General features: G+C 40.2%; 1 protein-coding gene across 2 annotated transcripts in view; it reads left to right on the plus strand.

Moving 5' to 3' along the window:
• Nucleotides 1-15289, plus strand: part of MCCC2 (methylcrotonoyl-CoA carboxylase 2) — a 64181-nt gene that overhangs the window by 33532 nt on the left and 15360 nt on the right. For both annotated transcript variants that reach the window (XM_029217393.1, XM_029217394.1), the window contains exons 8-11: nt 3385-3449; nt 8337-8436; nt 8547-8642; nt 12482-12554. In XM_029217393.1, coding sequence (XP_029073226.1) covers nt 3385-3449; nt 8337-8436; nt 8547-8642; nt 12482-12554 — 334 coding nt within the window. The remainder of the gene's footprint in view (nt 1-3384; nt 3450-8336; nt 8437-8546; nt 8643-12481; nt 12555-15289) is intronic.

Here is a 15289-nt window from a genome sequence, read left to right on the forward strand (position 1 = left end):
TGGTTGTTATACAGCCTTGTTAACATAATAAAAAACACTGAATTGTATTCTTTTAAATGGTGAATTTTGTGGTATGTGAATTATATCTTAAAAAGTAAGTTTATTGCTTCAAAAGTCTGTCAAAGAATTATCTGGTTTTGGAATATTAACTCAAGTTTATTAAAAAGAGTATATTAAAAGATGTTATACTTTGATGTTAAATAAGTGTATTTTCCAAATGATTGTGTTAATTTTTAATAACTTTTACTGAGGATCAGATAAGCCTGAAGAGCTGCCTTTTCAAATGAATTAAAAGTCTCAAGGCATTATTCAAAACCCCTACAGCATAATATTAAATATTATTCTTCAATATTTCTCTAGCTATGTGCGATAGCAATTGTTGGTTAATTTACCTATGTGTAGTAAACTTTCCTGGGTAATTCTTGTTTATTTTTCACTAGAGAATAAGTAAAGATATGACTAAAATTTTAAAACATCTTTTTGGGAATATAGGTAGTATCATAATACTGAAATAATGCTAACTGTTTTCAAGAGAAGATTTTGTCTAAAGGTCAGCATTACAATGTCTGTTCAGTGGATTCAGATTTAACTTGTGCCTTAGAAAGAAGCAACGTAGCAGCTGAAGTCTGCAGTTTTGTTAGAGAACTAAACCTTGTTCAGTAGTCTACCATCAAAAGGCTGTATTTACAGGTAGAAAAAGAAGCAGCAGCAGCCTTACCTGCTTGAGAATTCTAAATTTTGATGCTTGTTTCACTGAAAATTGAGAAAAGGCTTTGTAGGTTTCACACATAATGTGAGGTTGTAGCTTTCAGTAGTTTAAGGTGGTTGGAAAAAAATGCATACTAATAAGGTAAATTTTTTTTTATTTTTTATTTTGTATTGGAGTATAGTTGATTAACAATGTTGTGATAGTTTCAGGTGTACAGCAAAGTGATTCAGTTATACATATACATACAGCTATTCTTTTTCAAATTCTTTTCCCATTTAGGTTGTTACATAGTATTGAGCAAAGTTCCCTGTGGAATAAGACAAATTTTTGAAGGAGTTTTTTAGTTCTCCTACCTTTTGTTTATCATCCGAACTTGTTATTTAATAGAATGAGCAGTGTTCATTTTCTCTTTGACTTTTATCATCTTTATACATATCACAGTTTCAAACATGTTGTGGGGGTTGCATAAATATTAACTGATGACAAATCTTTATTTTTTCAGTTGATATCAGTCAGTTCCCTGAAAATGAATTATCATGTATCAGACGTTTATTCGTTTTTACAACTTTAAATATCCAGACACCTCTTATAAGTAGTTATTGTCTGGACTGAATGTTATTTTACACCAAATTTTTTGGGAAGAAGAGAATCAAGAATTTAGTTCTGGGGCTTCCGTGGTGGTGCAGTGGTTGAGAGTCCGCCTGCCGATGCAGGGGACATGGGTTCGTGCCCCGGTCCAGGAAGATCCCACGTGCCGCGGAGCGGCTGGGCCCGTGAGCCATGGCCGCTGAGCCTGCGCGTCCGGAGCCTGTGCTCCACAATGGGAGAGGCCAGAACAGTGAGAGACCCGTGTACCGCAAAAAAAAAAAAAAAAAAAGAAAAGAATTTAGTTCTGGGGGTGCATAATTGGAGCTGAACAATTTAATTACCTGGAATAATATTTTATTTAAGACAGAGCTTTTGATGTAGTGAATAAGTCATTTCTATGCTGTATTTTAGATTAGTGTTCATTATTCTCATAAAAGCTTTTCTTTTATTACTTGAAGAAAAAGAAACAAATCGACCAACCCAAAGCAGTAGGAGTCAATAAATGATTCCTAAGGGATCAGGTTGACATTTAGCATTAAATGATTTTTCTTGCTTTTTCTTGTTCGAATTTCTCAGGCTATAATTGTCATTCTTTTTTAAAATTATTATTAATTAATTTATTTTTGGCTGTGTTGGGTCTTAATTGCTGTGCGTGGGCTTTCTCTAGTTGTGGTGAGCGGGGGCTACTCTCTGTGCGGTGCACGAGCTTCTCATTGCGGTGGCTTCTCTTGTTGCAGAGCACGGGCTCTAGGTGTGTGGGCTGCAGTAGTTGTGGCTCACGGGCTCTAGAGCACAGGCTCAGTAGTTGTGACGCATGGGCTTAGTTGCTCCACGGCATGTGGGATCTTCCTTGACCAGGGATTAAACCCGCGTCCCCTGCATTGGCAGGTGGATTCTTAACCCATGCGCCACCAGGGAAGTCCCTATAATTAAGTCATTCTTAATTTGTTACTTAAGGTTTCTTTCTTTTTAGTCATATTATGCTGAATCTTAGATGTGGGTAATCATGGAGATTTTTTCCCCCCATCTTAAAGATATTATACCTTTAAGAGTTTGTTTTTGAAAGTCACTGGAATTTTTCAGCAAAGGTGAAAAAATAGCATTACTTCAATATATGTATTGTGTCCAAAGATGAATAAATCACAGTTTCTGCCATCAAGGAACTCACAGTATAGAGGAGATGACAGAGACACATGCAAATTACTGACATATAGTCTGGTAGGCACCATGTTGGAGGTGTAGGTGGAATGCTCTTGAACCACAGATGAGCAAACATTGCTCTGTTAAAACCATGGAGTGTCGTTAATGGTTAAAAGGCCTGGGCAGGTCAGGGAAAGCCACACAGAGCAGATAGGGCTTGAAGGATAATTGGGGATTCACCGGGTGGTTGAGAGGGAGAAGGGAGCCCAGCAGTAGGATCAGCATGTGCACAGACACAAAGGCTTTAACGTGGGTGTGGAGGCAGAATAATGTAGGGGAAAGAGAGTGTGCTTTCAGACCAGGAATGTCTGGGTTCAGATCAGGTTCCATCCCTTGCTCAGAGGCTGTGGGCAGGTTCCTTAGTGACCGTGGGTTCACATTTCTCGTCGGTAGACTAGAGACAATATTATCTAGGTTTACCTAGGTGGGTGGGATGAGAAACAAAATGTCTAGTTCTATGGAAGAAAGAATGGTAGATATAATCAGGTTAAGAGGTGTGTAGGACAGCATTTTAATACAGTAATTCCCCTACATACGAACCTTCAAGTTGAGAACTTTTGAAGATGCAAACGTGCCCCTGGATGCCAGCTGCTGTCCTGTACTACTGTACTTTTCAAGGTACTGTCCTGTAAGGTTAAAAATGTTTTCTTCATTTTTTGTGTTTGTTTGTTTTTTATGTATTATTTGTGTGAAAAGTATTATAACCTATTACAGTATAGTACTGTATAGCCGATTGTGTTAATTGGATACTTAGGCTAACTTTGTTGGACTTAACGAACAAATTGGACTTACGAACGTGCTCTCAGAACGGAACTTGTTTGTTTGTAGGGGACTTTACTGTATCTCTGATGGAGAAAACACACCATTGACTTTTATCCTTGTTGTAGGTTAAAGCAGCCACTGGAGAAGAGGTGTCAGCTGAGGATCTCGGAGGTGCTGATCTTCACTGCAGGTGAAACAGAAGCAGTTGTTTCTTTCCAGGATTGATTGTCACTTGTTTGTTTAAAAGAAGTGTTAAATTATTTTTTCCAGGTGTTAAACTTGCCAGATCAAACCAGTTTATTTGTTCTAGATCCGCTCTTTTAGGGTCCAATCCTTTTAGAGTTTCATTTCTAAGCAAGAACATCAACTTTTTCATTATAGCCTAGAAAGACTGGAGAAACAGGTTTCTTATTTATTTAACAAACATCCATTGAGCACCTGTTATGTGCCAGGCACTGTTTAGGTATTTGAGATAATAAGATAGACATTGTCTTTGATCTCAAGAAGCTTATAGTCTAGTCAGAGAGGTGGGCAATAAAGAAATAATCAGCAAAAAATTATATAAATATGTATACATGATAAGGGCTACAAAGAAGTATAGGCATATAGAAGGTGGGGCTAACCCAGTGGTGTGCAGGCATTATGCCTTTGTTTAATTAACACTTGTTAAGTGGAGCACAGGGTGCTGGATGGTGAGCCGTGGTTCAACAGCAGACCACAAGAGAATTTGAAATAGAGAAGTTTATCAGTCACAGGTCCTGGAGGAAGTACACAGCGCACCTTGAGGGGCCACATGAGGCAGTCTAGGCAGAGTGCCCAGAGAGAGAGACAGGACCTGGGTACCTGTTTTTATTAGGGTCCATGGTTGGAGTGCTTTTGGGGTCCCCTGACTACAGCTGGATTGGTCAGTTAAACCAGAAGATTGGGGTATTGGTAAGTTCCATGGGGATTTAATCTAAGCATACAGGTGCAGAGAGGCAGGGGAGACTGTTGATCTTAAGGGCTGTTGGGGAAGTTATATGAGGACTTACATTTGCTTGTGACTGAGCTGCTATCTAGGGCTTGCTTGAGGGGCCAGTGTCCATTTAAGGTCCATGCAGGCTGCTTGCAATGCTGGGGAATAGCTTGGCTAAATGCTCAATAGCAGGTAAATGCTTAGCTGATTCACTGAGGAGGGAAAATGTCCTGCCTTGTGGCATCTGCCAATATCTGTGGTATGAATTATCCCACCATAGCTGATTTTAAGCTACCAGCGGGGCACCACTGAACATGGAATCAGGAAGAGATGCACACAGTTGGCCCTTGTGAGTCAGGCATGAGCCGCTCCATCACATTGCTGGTCTTCCCATTTCAGATTAGAGTTCAGGAGTAAGAAGATCATCTACCTCCTAGAATTTTGTGAGAATTAAATGAGATGGTATGTGTAAATTGCTTGAAACAATACCTGCTTTAAAATAAGTACCTGTAATTGTTAACTGCCATTATTATTATTGTTTATCATTGTAATTGGTCATTCAGTGTTTTGGACTTTTTCTTTTATGAGCAATTAGGAAACCATCAAAGAGTTTTAAGGAGAGTTTGTGCTATTATTAAACATTTCACTAGAAAAAAAAAATCCCTCTGTCTGCTAAATGGAGAATGAATGCTTAGAGGGTTGGCAATAGTGTCTGTGAGGGACCAGTTGGGTGGTTGTATCAGTAGCATACAACTATTGCTAAGTTGGCTGAGAGGTGCCGGTGGCTTAGATAATTATGGTGGTAGTGAATGGAGGAGGGGAGTAATCAGATTTGTGCTCTATTTTAGAGGTGGAATTGAGGGACTTGTTGATGGATTTCATATATGGGGCACAGGAAAGTGAGGTGACAAAGATGATGACATGAAATGGTTTCATTTCCTGAGATTGGGAAGACGGGAGGAGGGGCAGAGTTGGGGATAGGGCAGGGGGATCAAGTGTTGCTTTTGAACCTGCTAAGTTAGAGATGATCCAGACATCCAAGTAGAGATGCTGAATAGGCAGTTAACTATAAGAGTCTGGAGCCTAGAACTGTGCTCAAGAACCATCAACATGGAGGTGGAATTTAAACCATAGGACTAGGTGAGCTCACCTTGAGGTGAGTGTAGATAAGGAAGAGGGCCCAGGACTAGACCCTAAAGAACCCAGACATAACTGACAGGTAGATCTAATCATTGAGCTCAGTGGCCTGGGAGGTGCAGTAAACCTTTCTTTGCTTTGCCAAACCACAAACCAGGGAGGCAAGTGACTGTGGGAGCAGTCCAGTAGGTGGGAGATGGAAAATAGGTACATTTCCACCCTCCTATCAAAGAACACTGCCTTGCCTTTTGAAGAGTTGGCTAAGGAACCTACCTTTGCCTCAGTTTTTCATTCACTCCTTTCTTTTTGAGCACTTATTTGTGGATAGATTGATTGTACAAAGTGTTATGAGTAATACAGAAAAATTTCAGGCCTAGTCCCTGCCCTCAAGGATTTATAATTTAACTTGGCAGATAAGAGAATGAGCTAAAAAACAATTACAAAACAAATAAGCTATTATGCTTCCAGTTTTACAACTAGAGGCAAAAGGAGGAATGATTAAGGGAAGAGCTGGAGCAGAATTGAGGTAGGCAGAGAAGAAGCTTCGAGAGCTTGAGTTTTCTGCCTGGGTTTAAACAGAAGACTTGCTTATTTTGGTGAACACTACTGTGAGCAGAGATGCAGCATTTCTCTCTTATCTGGTCATTTACCGACCATTTCAGAGAGACAGTGAAGTAGATGTTTCAGCCTGGAGAGAGAGAGGATGCAGGTAGAATAGAAACAGGACGAAGTGGGCTGCCACTATTTGTAGGTGCTTAATCAGGGGAAGGAGATGAAGATAGTATTTGAGGAGCATTAATTAAAAAAATTGTTTTGACAGTTTAAAAAAAAGTCATCTGGTGCCCATAAAAGCTGTAGGTGGTATATCAAGTTAGGCGTGTAGGTTCTAGGATTCATCTTCCGTTTGCCTCACTTGTTACCCTTGTGACTAGACAAACTACATAACTTCCCAGAGCCTCATTTCCTCATCTGTAAAGTGAAGATATGAGTAGTTCCTGCGTCACACAGCACAGTGTCTGTGGCATACTAAGTGCTCTATTACTTTTAGCTATCATCATTCATAGGAGCCTGTTTAAAATCACGGGACAGTGATTAGATGGTGATGGCTTTTTTGGGAACAGTGTCATAAAATTTACTAGGCACAACTTGCTTTGGGTTCTCTCTGTCATTGTAAATACGTATTTGTACATCTCCGATTCGTCATCCTTCGTAGTTAATTTGACACAAAGCTTTACATAGTAGAGTGTCTCATCAAAAATTTTCCCTTTCCTGTTGTTTTGGTAAATGCTAGACAGTTTTTAAAAGAAGGCATTTTAGGACTTCCCTGGTGGCACAGTGGTTATGAATCCACCTGCCAATTCAGGGGACATGGGTTCGAGCCCTGGTCCGGGGAGATCCCACATGCCACGGAGCAACGAAGCCCGTGCGTCACAACTACTGAGCCTGCGCTCTAGAGCCCGTGAGCCACAACTGCTGAGCCCGCGTGCCTAGAGCCCGTGCTCCACAACAAGAGAAGCCACCGCAATGAGAAGCCCGTGCACCACAACAAAGAGTAGCCCCCGCTCTCCACAACTAGAGAAAAGCCCATGTGCAGCAATGAAGACCCAATGCAGTCAAAAATAAATAAATTTTTTTTTTTACAAAAAGGGCATTTTATTTTAAATATTTACTGATTTGGAAGCAGTCCCTTCTGCTTTTCTTTGCTTACTGAGTTACTACAGTGTAGCTAGAAGTCAGCAATTGTAGCTGGTATTTGTGAAGCATTTGGAAGACAGGGTCAGTTGTAAAATGTCCTACCAAATTAAAGAAACTGAAGGGTCTGCTATTTGCAAAGGATTGGAGGACTATAAAGAGGAGCACACATGGTCCTTGCTCTTATTGAGGAACACCCAAGCCCGAGGTGGACAGTGACGTGAAACCACTGTGAGAGCCCAGTTCTAAGACGTCTCCTAAGGATTTGGTGTGTTCCTTACACAAGACATCAAAATTTAGATCCCGGCAGCTTAGTTCTTGCTCATAAAATGTACTAAAATTCTGTTTTTTCAGGGGTTGTGTGTGTGTGTGTGCGCACACACACACAGATACATATATATATATTTCTTCTATTTTTTGGCTGTGCTGCGTGGCACGTGGCATCTTATAGCTCCCCGACCAATTGAACCTGTGCCCCCTGCATTGGAAGCGTGGTGTCTTAACTAGTGGACTGCCAGGGAAGTCCCTTTAGGTGTATATTTTTGCCTGACTCTATAGTGTTTTTTTTAAATACTTTATTAGAAAGTCATAGTACATCTACAAGTGAAACAACAAGCCATCTAATTGGAACCAGAGCACGCCCATGCTTTATTCACGTTGAACTTGAAATTGAGCAGGCCCTTACCACAGCTCCATATTATCAATACCCATTTTCACCATTGATCTGAGGAACAGCGTTTTCAAGCCTTTGTGTGTGCTACCTGCAGCAGCTTACTCTTGGGGTGTAACTTGGTAAGGAAGGCCTCAGCAGTCTCTCAGAAATGTTGACATCAGAAGTCTCTCAGAAGTTGGCATCTTCACTGGGGTCTCAGTGAGGTACAAACAATTTTTGTTGTTACCAACTACATCACGAAAGCGTGCCAGCTGTGGTTGAACTTTATCTATCATATACGATTTTGTCTGAGGTGTACGGGATGAGCATTAAATAAGGCCCTGTGGTCCAGTAGAAGAAGGTCAAGATTGAAAAATAGAAGGTGTGGGTTCTTATGCAGGTACTGGTGGTCCTAGGACAAGGTACTTAACTTTTGTGTACCTCAGTTTTTCCTGTTTGTAAAACAAGGTTAATACTGTTTTGCCAGGGACGTTATGAAGATCAAATTAGATGACAGTTATTAAAGTGTTTTGGAAGTAAAAAGACGTCATCCTTAGATGAGAGAAGATACTTGGGGTTTAAGGTATTTAATTATTTTCCTTTTCCCTGTTCTGATTCTTTTAGTGTGCTTTACTCTGTAGAAAGTCTGGAGTAAGTGACTACTACGCTTTGGATGATAACCATGCCCTTCACTTAGCTAGGAAGATTGTAAGAAATCTAAATTATCAGAAGAAAATGGATGTGAGTTGGATCTGTTCTTATATTTTTTATTTTCCCAAAGCATTTTGGCTTATGTCACCTTGAAATAATGTCTTTAAATAGGCTAATGTGATTGTTCTATATTTCTGCAGGTTACCATTGAACCTTCTGAAGATCCTTTATTTCCTGCTGATGAATTGTATGGAATAGTTGGTGCCAACCTTAAGAGGAACTTTGATGTCCGAGAGGTGTGTAAAGTGGAACTGTGAGCCGTAAGCTATGCTATCATAGTTTATGCCATGTGTTTAAACTCTGTTTGAACTACAAGCTGTGTGTATCCATTTTCAGAGCTGAAGTCTGTTTTAGATATGTTCATCCCTAAACTAAGGGACTGTTGTGGGTCTCAGTAAGGAGTGACATATAAGGGAAAGATATCTTACTAAAAGAGAGAGGGGGGGAAACCTCTTAATTACTGGAAAGTTTTCATTGCACGATGACTAAGCTTGCTTTGTCCATATTTAGTACTCCATATTCCTGTGGACATTAGGAATGATGTAGCACAACTTTATAATTTCCAGCTATGTCTTTTTTGGGTTCTTATTTTGGGAAATGGATGAAATGTCAGTAAGTTGTTGAAAGGAAAAAACATACCCTTTTAGATCAATATGACAGGAGCAAAGATTAGACATTTGATTGCAGTTGAAGATGTTGCTATGGTTACAGATTGTCTTCTGTAGTTTAGATTGACAATTTTTAGTGTTTGCATATAGCATGTAGTCTTTTATTTTGTTCAGTATCCATATCTGGTAGGATACTTGCTAAATTAAGAAACTGTCCTAATATCAGATTCTGTGCCTTAATATTTTGTTATGTTTCCCCTTGACTATAAAACTATTATGTACTAACTGTGAAAAATATAGAAAATACAGAAAAACATAAAATTGCTTGTAATTCCACCATGCAGAGAAAGCAGCCAATATTTTGGTGTTTTGGCTTAGTGTGTATGTATACATTTTTATGTAGTTCAGATAGTATATACATACATACATATATTGATATATATATATATATTTAATTCTAATTTTTCCAGTTTAAATTATAAACATCTCCCCATTATTTAAAACTTCTTCATGAATGTTTTTTTGTGGTTAGGTCCTGATTCTTATACTAGTACCTGGTGACATGGTAGGCACTCAGTAAATACTTTTTTGGATGAACTGATGAATGTAATATCCCACTTATGGATATGTACAAATATTTCTTTAGGCAATACCCTATTATTGTTAGAGGGTCTTAAGTGCTGGATTTTAATGGAGCTTCAACTGGTACTTCACTTTAGCAAGGTAATTTAGTTAACTATAAATTTTAGAATTAGGTTTTTTTTTGTGTGTGTGTGGTACGCGGGCCTCTCACTGTAGTGACCTCTCCCGTTGTGGAGCACAGGCTACGGACGCGCAGGCTCAGCGGCCGTGGCTCACGGGCCCAGCCGCTCCGTGGCGTGTGGGATCTTCCCGGACCGGGGCACGAACCCGCGTCCCTTGCATCGGCAGGCGGACTCCCAACCACTGTGCCACCAGGGAAGCCCCTAGAATTAGGTTTTCAGTTTGACTTTTTAATGAATTACAGGCATAGAAAAAACTGGCACTTACAATCTGATGTGCCTGAAAAATGAGTTGTTCTAATAGTCAAGTTTTCTAGGTGGCTAAGGATTCATTCTTTCAAGCATAATCACTTTTTTCATTTATTCCACAGTATTTATTGAGTGCTTTTTCCGTGAAGGTATTGTTTCAGGCACTAGGGGTACAGAAATGAGCAAAACAGATGTGAATCCATGCCTTCATGGTAGTTCAATTTCATTTTTTTTTTTTTTTTTTGCAGTACACGGGCCTCTCACTGTTGTGGCCTCTCCCGTTGCGGAGCACAGGCTCCGGACGCGCAGGCTCAGCGGCCATGGCTCACAGGCCTAGCCACTCCGCGGCATGTGGGATCTTCCCGGACTGGGGCACGAACCCGTGTCCCCTGCATCGGCAGGCAGACTCCCAACCACTGCGCCACCAGGGAAGCCCTCAATTTCATTTTAATGGATATCTTTTTATAAAGATAGACTTCTGCCTTCTTAAATTGTATCCTGGACTTCTACCTTTTGCTGATTCATGTTCATCATTGTGATGTTAATTTATTATATTTTTCTGTAATTGCAAATAAGCCTTGTATGGAGGTCTTACTAGCATATGGAGCTGTGGGACAACATTGAGATATTAATTGAAAAACCCAGGTTCTAGGGCTTCCCTGCTGGCGCAGTGGTTGAGAGTCCACCTGCCGATGCAGGGGATGCGGGTTCGTGCCCCTGTCTGGGAAGATCCCACGTGCCGCGGAGCAGCTGGGCCCATGAGCCATGGCCGCTGAGCCTGCGCTTCCGGAGCCTGTGCTCCACAGCGGGAGAGGCCATAACAGTGAGAGGCCCGCGTACTGCAAAAAAAAAAACACACACAAAAAAACCCAGGTTCTAGTTCTTGTTTCCCTAGTCAGTGGTACTGGGGTTGAACTTCTCTGAGCATTGATTTCTGCTCCTAGAAATAGGAGTAGTGCCATATGATATGTCTGCTTCCTAAAGTTTGAGTCTTTGTGCAGATGAGTTAGTGTATTTTATGTAGCTGAGTGGACTTCACCGTAAAGCAAATAGAAGGGGGGTCACGTTAAGTGGCCCTAGGCTGCTCTGACCTTTTGAGTGGCTTTATCTTTGTGTGGAAGAATGGTCGTCGCTATGTGTTTGTTTTTCAAAAGGTGTAGTTTTGGAGCCACATAGCACTTAGACAACTGTTATATCCCCATTGTATTGTTTGACCTTTTAGGAAAGTAGCTAAAACATAATTCAAAGTAAGCTATTCACTCATTTTTCAGCCTTTGCAGCTTATAAAATAAGGCTTTGATTGATGTGGTAAACAGGAAAAAGGAAGCTCAAACTGGATAGAAAAAATGATGTGTAGCATCTAAAATAGTTTCTGAAAAAATTTGGAATATGCTTCATGTTTAGAACACTTTGAAATAGTCCTGATATATAATGATGAATATGGAGGATAAGCTAGTAACTTTGACTCTGTGTAGATTAATTATATGTGTGTGTGTGTATGTGTATCAGATTCAGAATCAATGAACCTTTATTGAAGGCTTAATAATAATAGCTACCTTTTGATGAGTACCAGGCAATGTTATTAGCTCTTAAGTATTATTATTATTGTTATTACTTTTTTTTTTAAACAGATGAGGAAACTGAGGCTTCAGGGATTTTAAGTAACCAGCCTGTGACTCTAGTTTCCCAGTGGTAGAGCTGGGAGAAGCTGGGAGTCAGAGCTGGTTCTTCATCTCAGCATTATTTTCTTAGGTTCCTTTATTACTAGTTCATCATATCTTCACAACTTTGTTCCATCTTTGCAGAAGTGAGAACCGAGACTCAGAGGGGTTAAATGCCTTACTCTAGGACACATAAATCAATAAATCATATGTTATACCCTAGATTGGAGCCTAAGTCTTCTGACTGTAAGGCTGGACCTTGCTTTCTTTCTTCTTCTTTTTTTTTTCTTAATAAAATCTTTTAATTGAAGTATAGTTGATTTACAATGTTGTGTTAACTTCAGGTGTACAGCACAGTGATTCAGTTTTATGTATATATATATATATTCTTTTTCAGATTCTTTTCCCTTATAGGTTACTACAAAATATTGAGTATGATTCCCTGTGACATGTAGTAGGACCTTGCTTTCTGATTGAATCCCTGACTCTTGGTCAATACATTTGACAGCCCCTGAAGCTGTGAGTCTAGCAACCAGCCCATGTAGTCTCTGTGCTTCTCTGGTATACAACACGGAGCTGTTGCTTTTATAGTAAAGTGTAAAATCAGGGCCAAGAATGACTTCAGGGCATTAACCATGCATATCAAGTGAAATTCTATTGAGAAGATTTTCTGAGTAGGGTGAAATTTTGTGAAAGTGACAACTTCATTACAAATTTGTTTTCCTTACAAATAAGTTGAATGCAAAAATTCTTTTATAATATAATTGCTCAGGGACATTGTTATTTTTCCTCTTAGGTCATTGCTAGAATCGTGGATGGAAGCAGATTCAATGAATTTAAAGCCTTATATGGAGACACATTAGTTACAGGTATAAAGATGAAGAACTGAAAATGTGAACGTTTTATGCTGCTTTGAAAATAAGTGATCTCTTGTCTCACGGCCCTGATGCACTGGGCATGGGCTTTGTTATTTAGAGCAGTATAAACGTGTGAGTCAGTACTCAAAAGGAGCTGTTTTGTAAAGATCACTTGTAGCTGAATGCCTTCATGGATCCAGAATTTAAAATGATGAGGGCAAGATGCTCTGGTCCAGACCATTATTCTGTGACTTTGTAGCATTAGCTGTATAAAAAGGCTCTTATCATAGTAAAATTAACAAAAATATTTGTAGTTTTAAAAATTTCTCTGGATGACTATAATTATTTTGAAAATTTCAGCCCTGTCTTCTTTATTCTTTAGTCTTCAATTCGACTGTGAAGTTTCGTGTGATGTTTTAGTTTCCCAGAAGACTGTAGACTGAGTTAAACCTTCTCACCGCCTCTGTGTAGGTCTTATGTTGATCCACATAAAGACTAGATTGAGAATACAGGACAGAATACCAAGTCTGAAAAAACAAAATAAGAATGTTTATAAAAGTTAATTCATTCACCTAAACTGTTAGGTTCGTAGGCCTTTGAAGAAATATTTGAAACATAGACACCAGGTCCATAGTAATCTATTTTGGACAAACGGCAAAACAAATTTGGGCATTTTACTTGGTCTTAAAGAAGCTCCAAAATGTAGTAGTTAATCTGAAGACAGCATACCAGAGTAGAAAAAACAACCAGCTGCAAAAATCCAAATTGCAAATATACATTGAGGCTTAAGGATAAGTCACAGCAGTTTCTCCTGGTCTGATTTATGAGCAAGAGAAGGGTTCACACTGGAAGTGGAATTTATGTGTTTGTATTTAGGTGTTTAAGTGATTAAGAGCTTTTTCTTTGATATATAGACAGGATTTGTCCCCAAATAGTTCAGGATGTAACCCTCATTGTGTAGCCGTTTAAAACAAGTCAGAACTGTTTCTGCTTCTTTCTCAGAGATGGATGGGCTGGCTTTGTCATCTGTTTTTATGTATTTGCCCTGGACTTGCTAAAATACTTGTGGTACCTTTGCTCCCTAAAATACCAGGGGTAGATCTACCAGGTGGTAGATCTCCATCTCTTCTTGTCTGTACTGGAATTCAAATAAGGTTTGGGTCGTGGGGGGGGGGGGCGGGGGTGTAGTGAGAGGGAGAAGAGAGGAATGAGAGGGTGAAGGGGGAATGAGAGGGTGAGGAGGTAGTAAGAGAGGATGAAAGGGGGCATGAGGGGGAGGGGGCATGAAAGGAGGAGGGAGGGATGAATGTGGGGGCCATGAGTGAGTGAGGGAGTGAGGAGGGAGAAGGACAGAGTTTTGTAAGGATCAGGTGTCTGGCAGTTCTTACAGCTTTCCTCCTGTCCCCGCACTTGCCATAGGTAGGCCTAGGAGTTTCGTAGACATTTTGCTTTCTTGTTTGGCCGATAGGAACTTGGTGAAGGTGCTCCCTCCATGGGTGACCCTAGTGTAGTGGGGCATGCGCCCTACTCAGCAGGACTAAGGGTGGATGGAAAGTTTAAACAGCTCACAGGGCAGAACACCTTCAGGGGTAGCACCGTGCTGCTGAGACACGTGCTGGATTCCCAGCTCTTTTTATGGGATGGGTCAGGACCCAGAGTGGATTGTTAGAACTTTGAGGAGGTTTGCCCCTTTCTGAATTGCCTCTGTAAATGGCAGTGCCATTTAGGATGTGTAGCCTAGGGTTTGGGCTGGGATTTTAGGTCTGAAAGACCAAGAGAAATCAAGGTGACCGGCAAATCAGTGTTTCATTTTAACATATTAAATAAACATAAGGATTTTAAAAAATAAATCAAGGCAAAGCCAGAGTAAAGAACAAAAATAAGTTAAAAAATTCGGTGTACTGGCTTGTCAGTAGGTTGACATTCTCTCTTATCCATTCATTCTTCGAGCACCTGCTTTGTGTTGGGCGGCCCACGCCAGGGGTCTTAGTGGCAGCCTGTCCAAGCTTGAGCTTGGACACAGAGCCTGGTCCAGGAACTTTGGCATTGAGCTTCCTGTGACCCCTCTCACAAGCACAGTTTGTTGACACTTGGCTTCCAAGTATTTGACACCTATTTATAGTCAAGTAGGTTTGTTGAAAATCACTCTTGGGAATGTCTCTAGTCACGTCCTTCATATTTATAAAATAGCCTCCTGGAATCACCTAAAGTGTCTACTTCACAAAATAACAGGGTTTTCTTCCCCCTTTCTCTTCTCTCTTATTTCTCGTGTGTGTGTGTGTGTGTGTGTGTGTGTGTGTGTGTGTGTGTAGTGGTAGTGGAAGTGATATTGAGACGAAAACCAAACTTGTGGAAAGGAGAAAGAAAAAGATGCAAACACAGAGAAAATGAAAGTGTAGTGATTTATTCCTCTAAGCTTAACTGGATTTCTTACCTTAAACTCGGTTACCACCAGGCTTGACTGCATTCCTGCTTTTTAAAAAAGTTTGTCTTTGCTGAGTTTATCCCTTTTATTTCAAGGGCCTGTCATTACCTCAGGCGTTTTAAGGCAAGCTAGGCACCTGAAACTGGCCGATGGCTCTGAACATTGACCTTTAAAGGGATCTGTGTCTGATTTGTTCTATATCAGAATACCCTTCGTGTCTGGTACATAGTAGGCACTCATATATGTTACATGAATGAACGGATGACACTAATCCAATCATCTAACCAAACTGGTTGGTCAGACAAGTGGATAACTTTATATG

This window comes from Monodon monoceros, unplaced genomic scaffold, assembly GCF_005190385.1.
Source record: "Monodon monoceros isolate NGI ecotype Baffin Bay Population unplaced genomic scaffold, NGI_Narwhal_1 Super_Scaffold_12, whole genome shotgun sequence".
NCBI lineage: Eukaryota > Metazoa > Chordata > Mammalia > Artiodactyla > Monodontidae > Monodon > Monodon monoceros.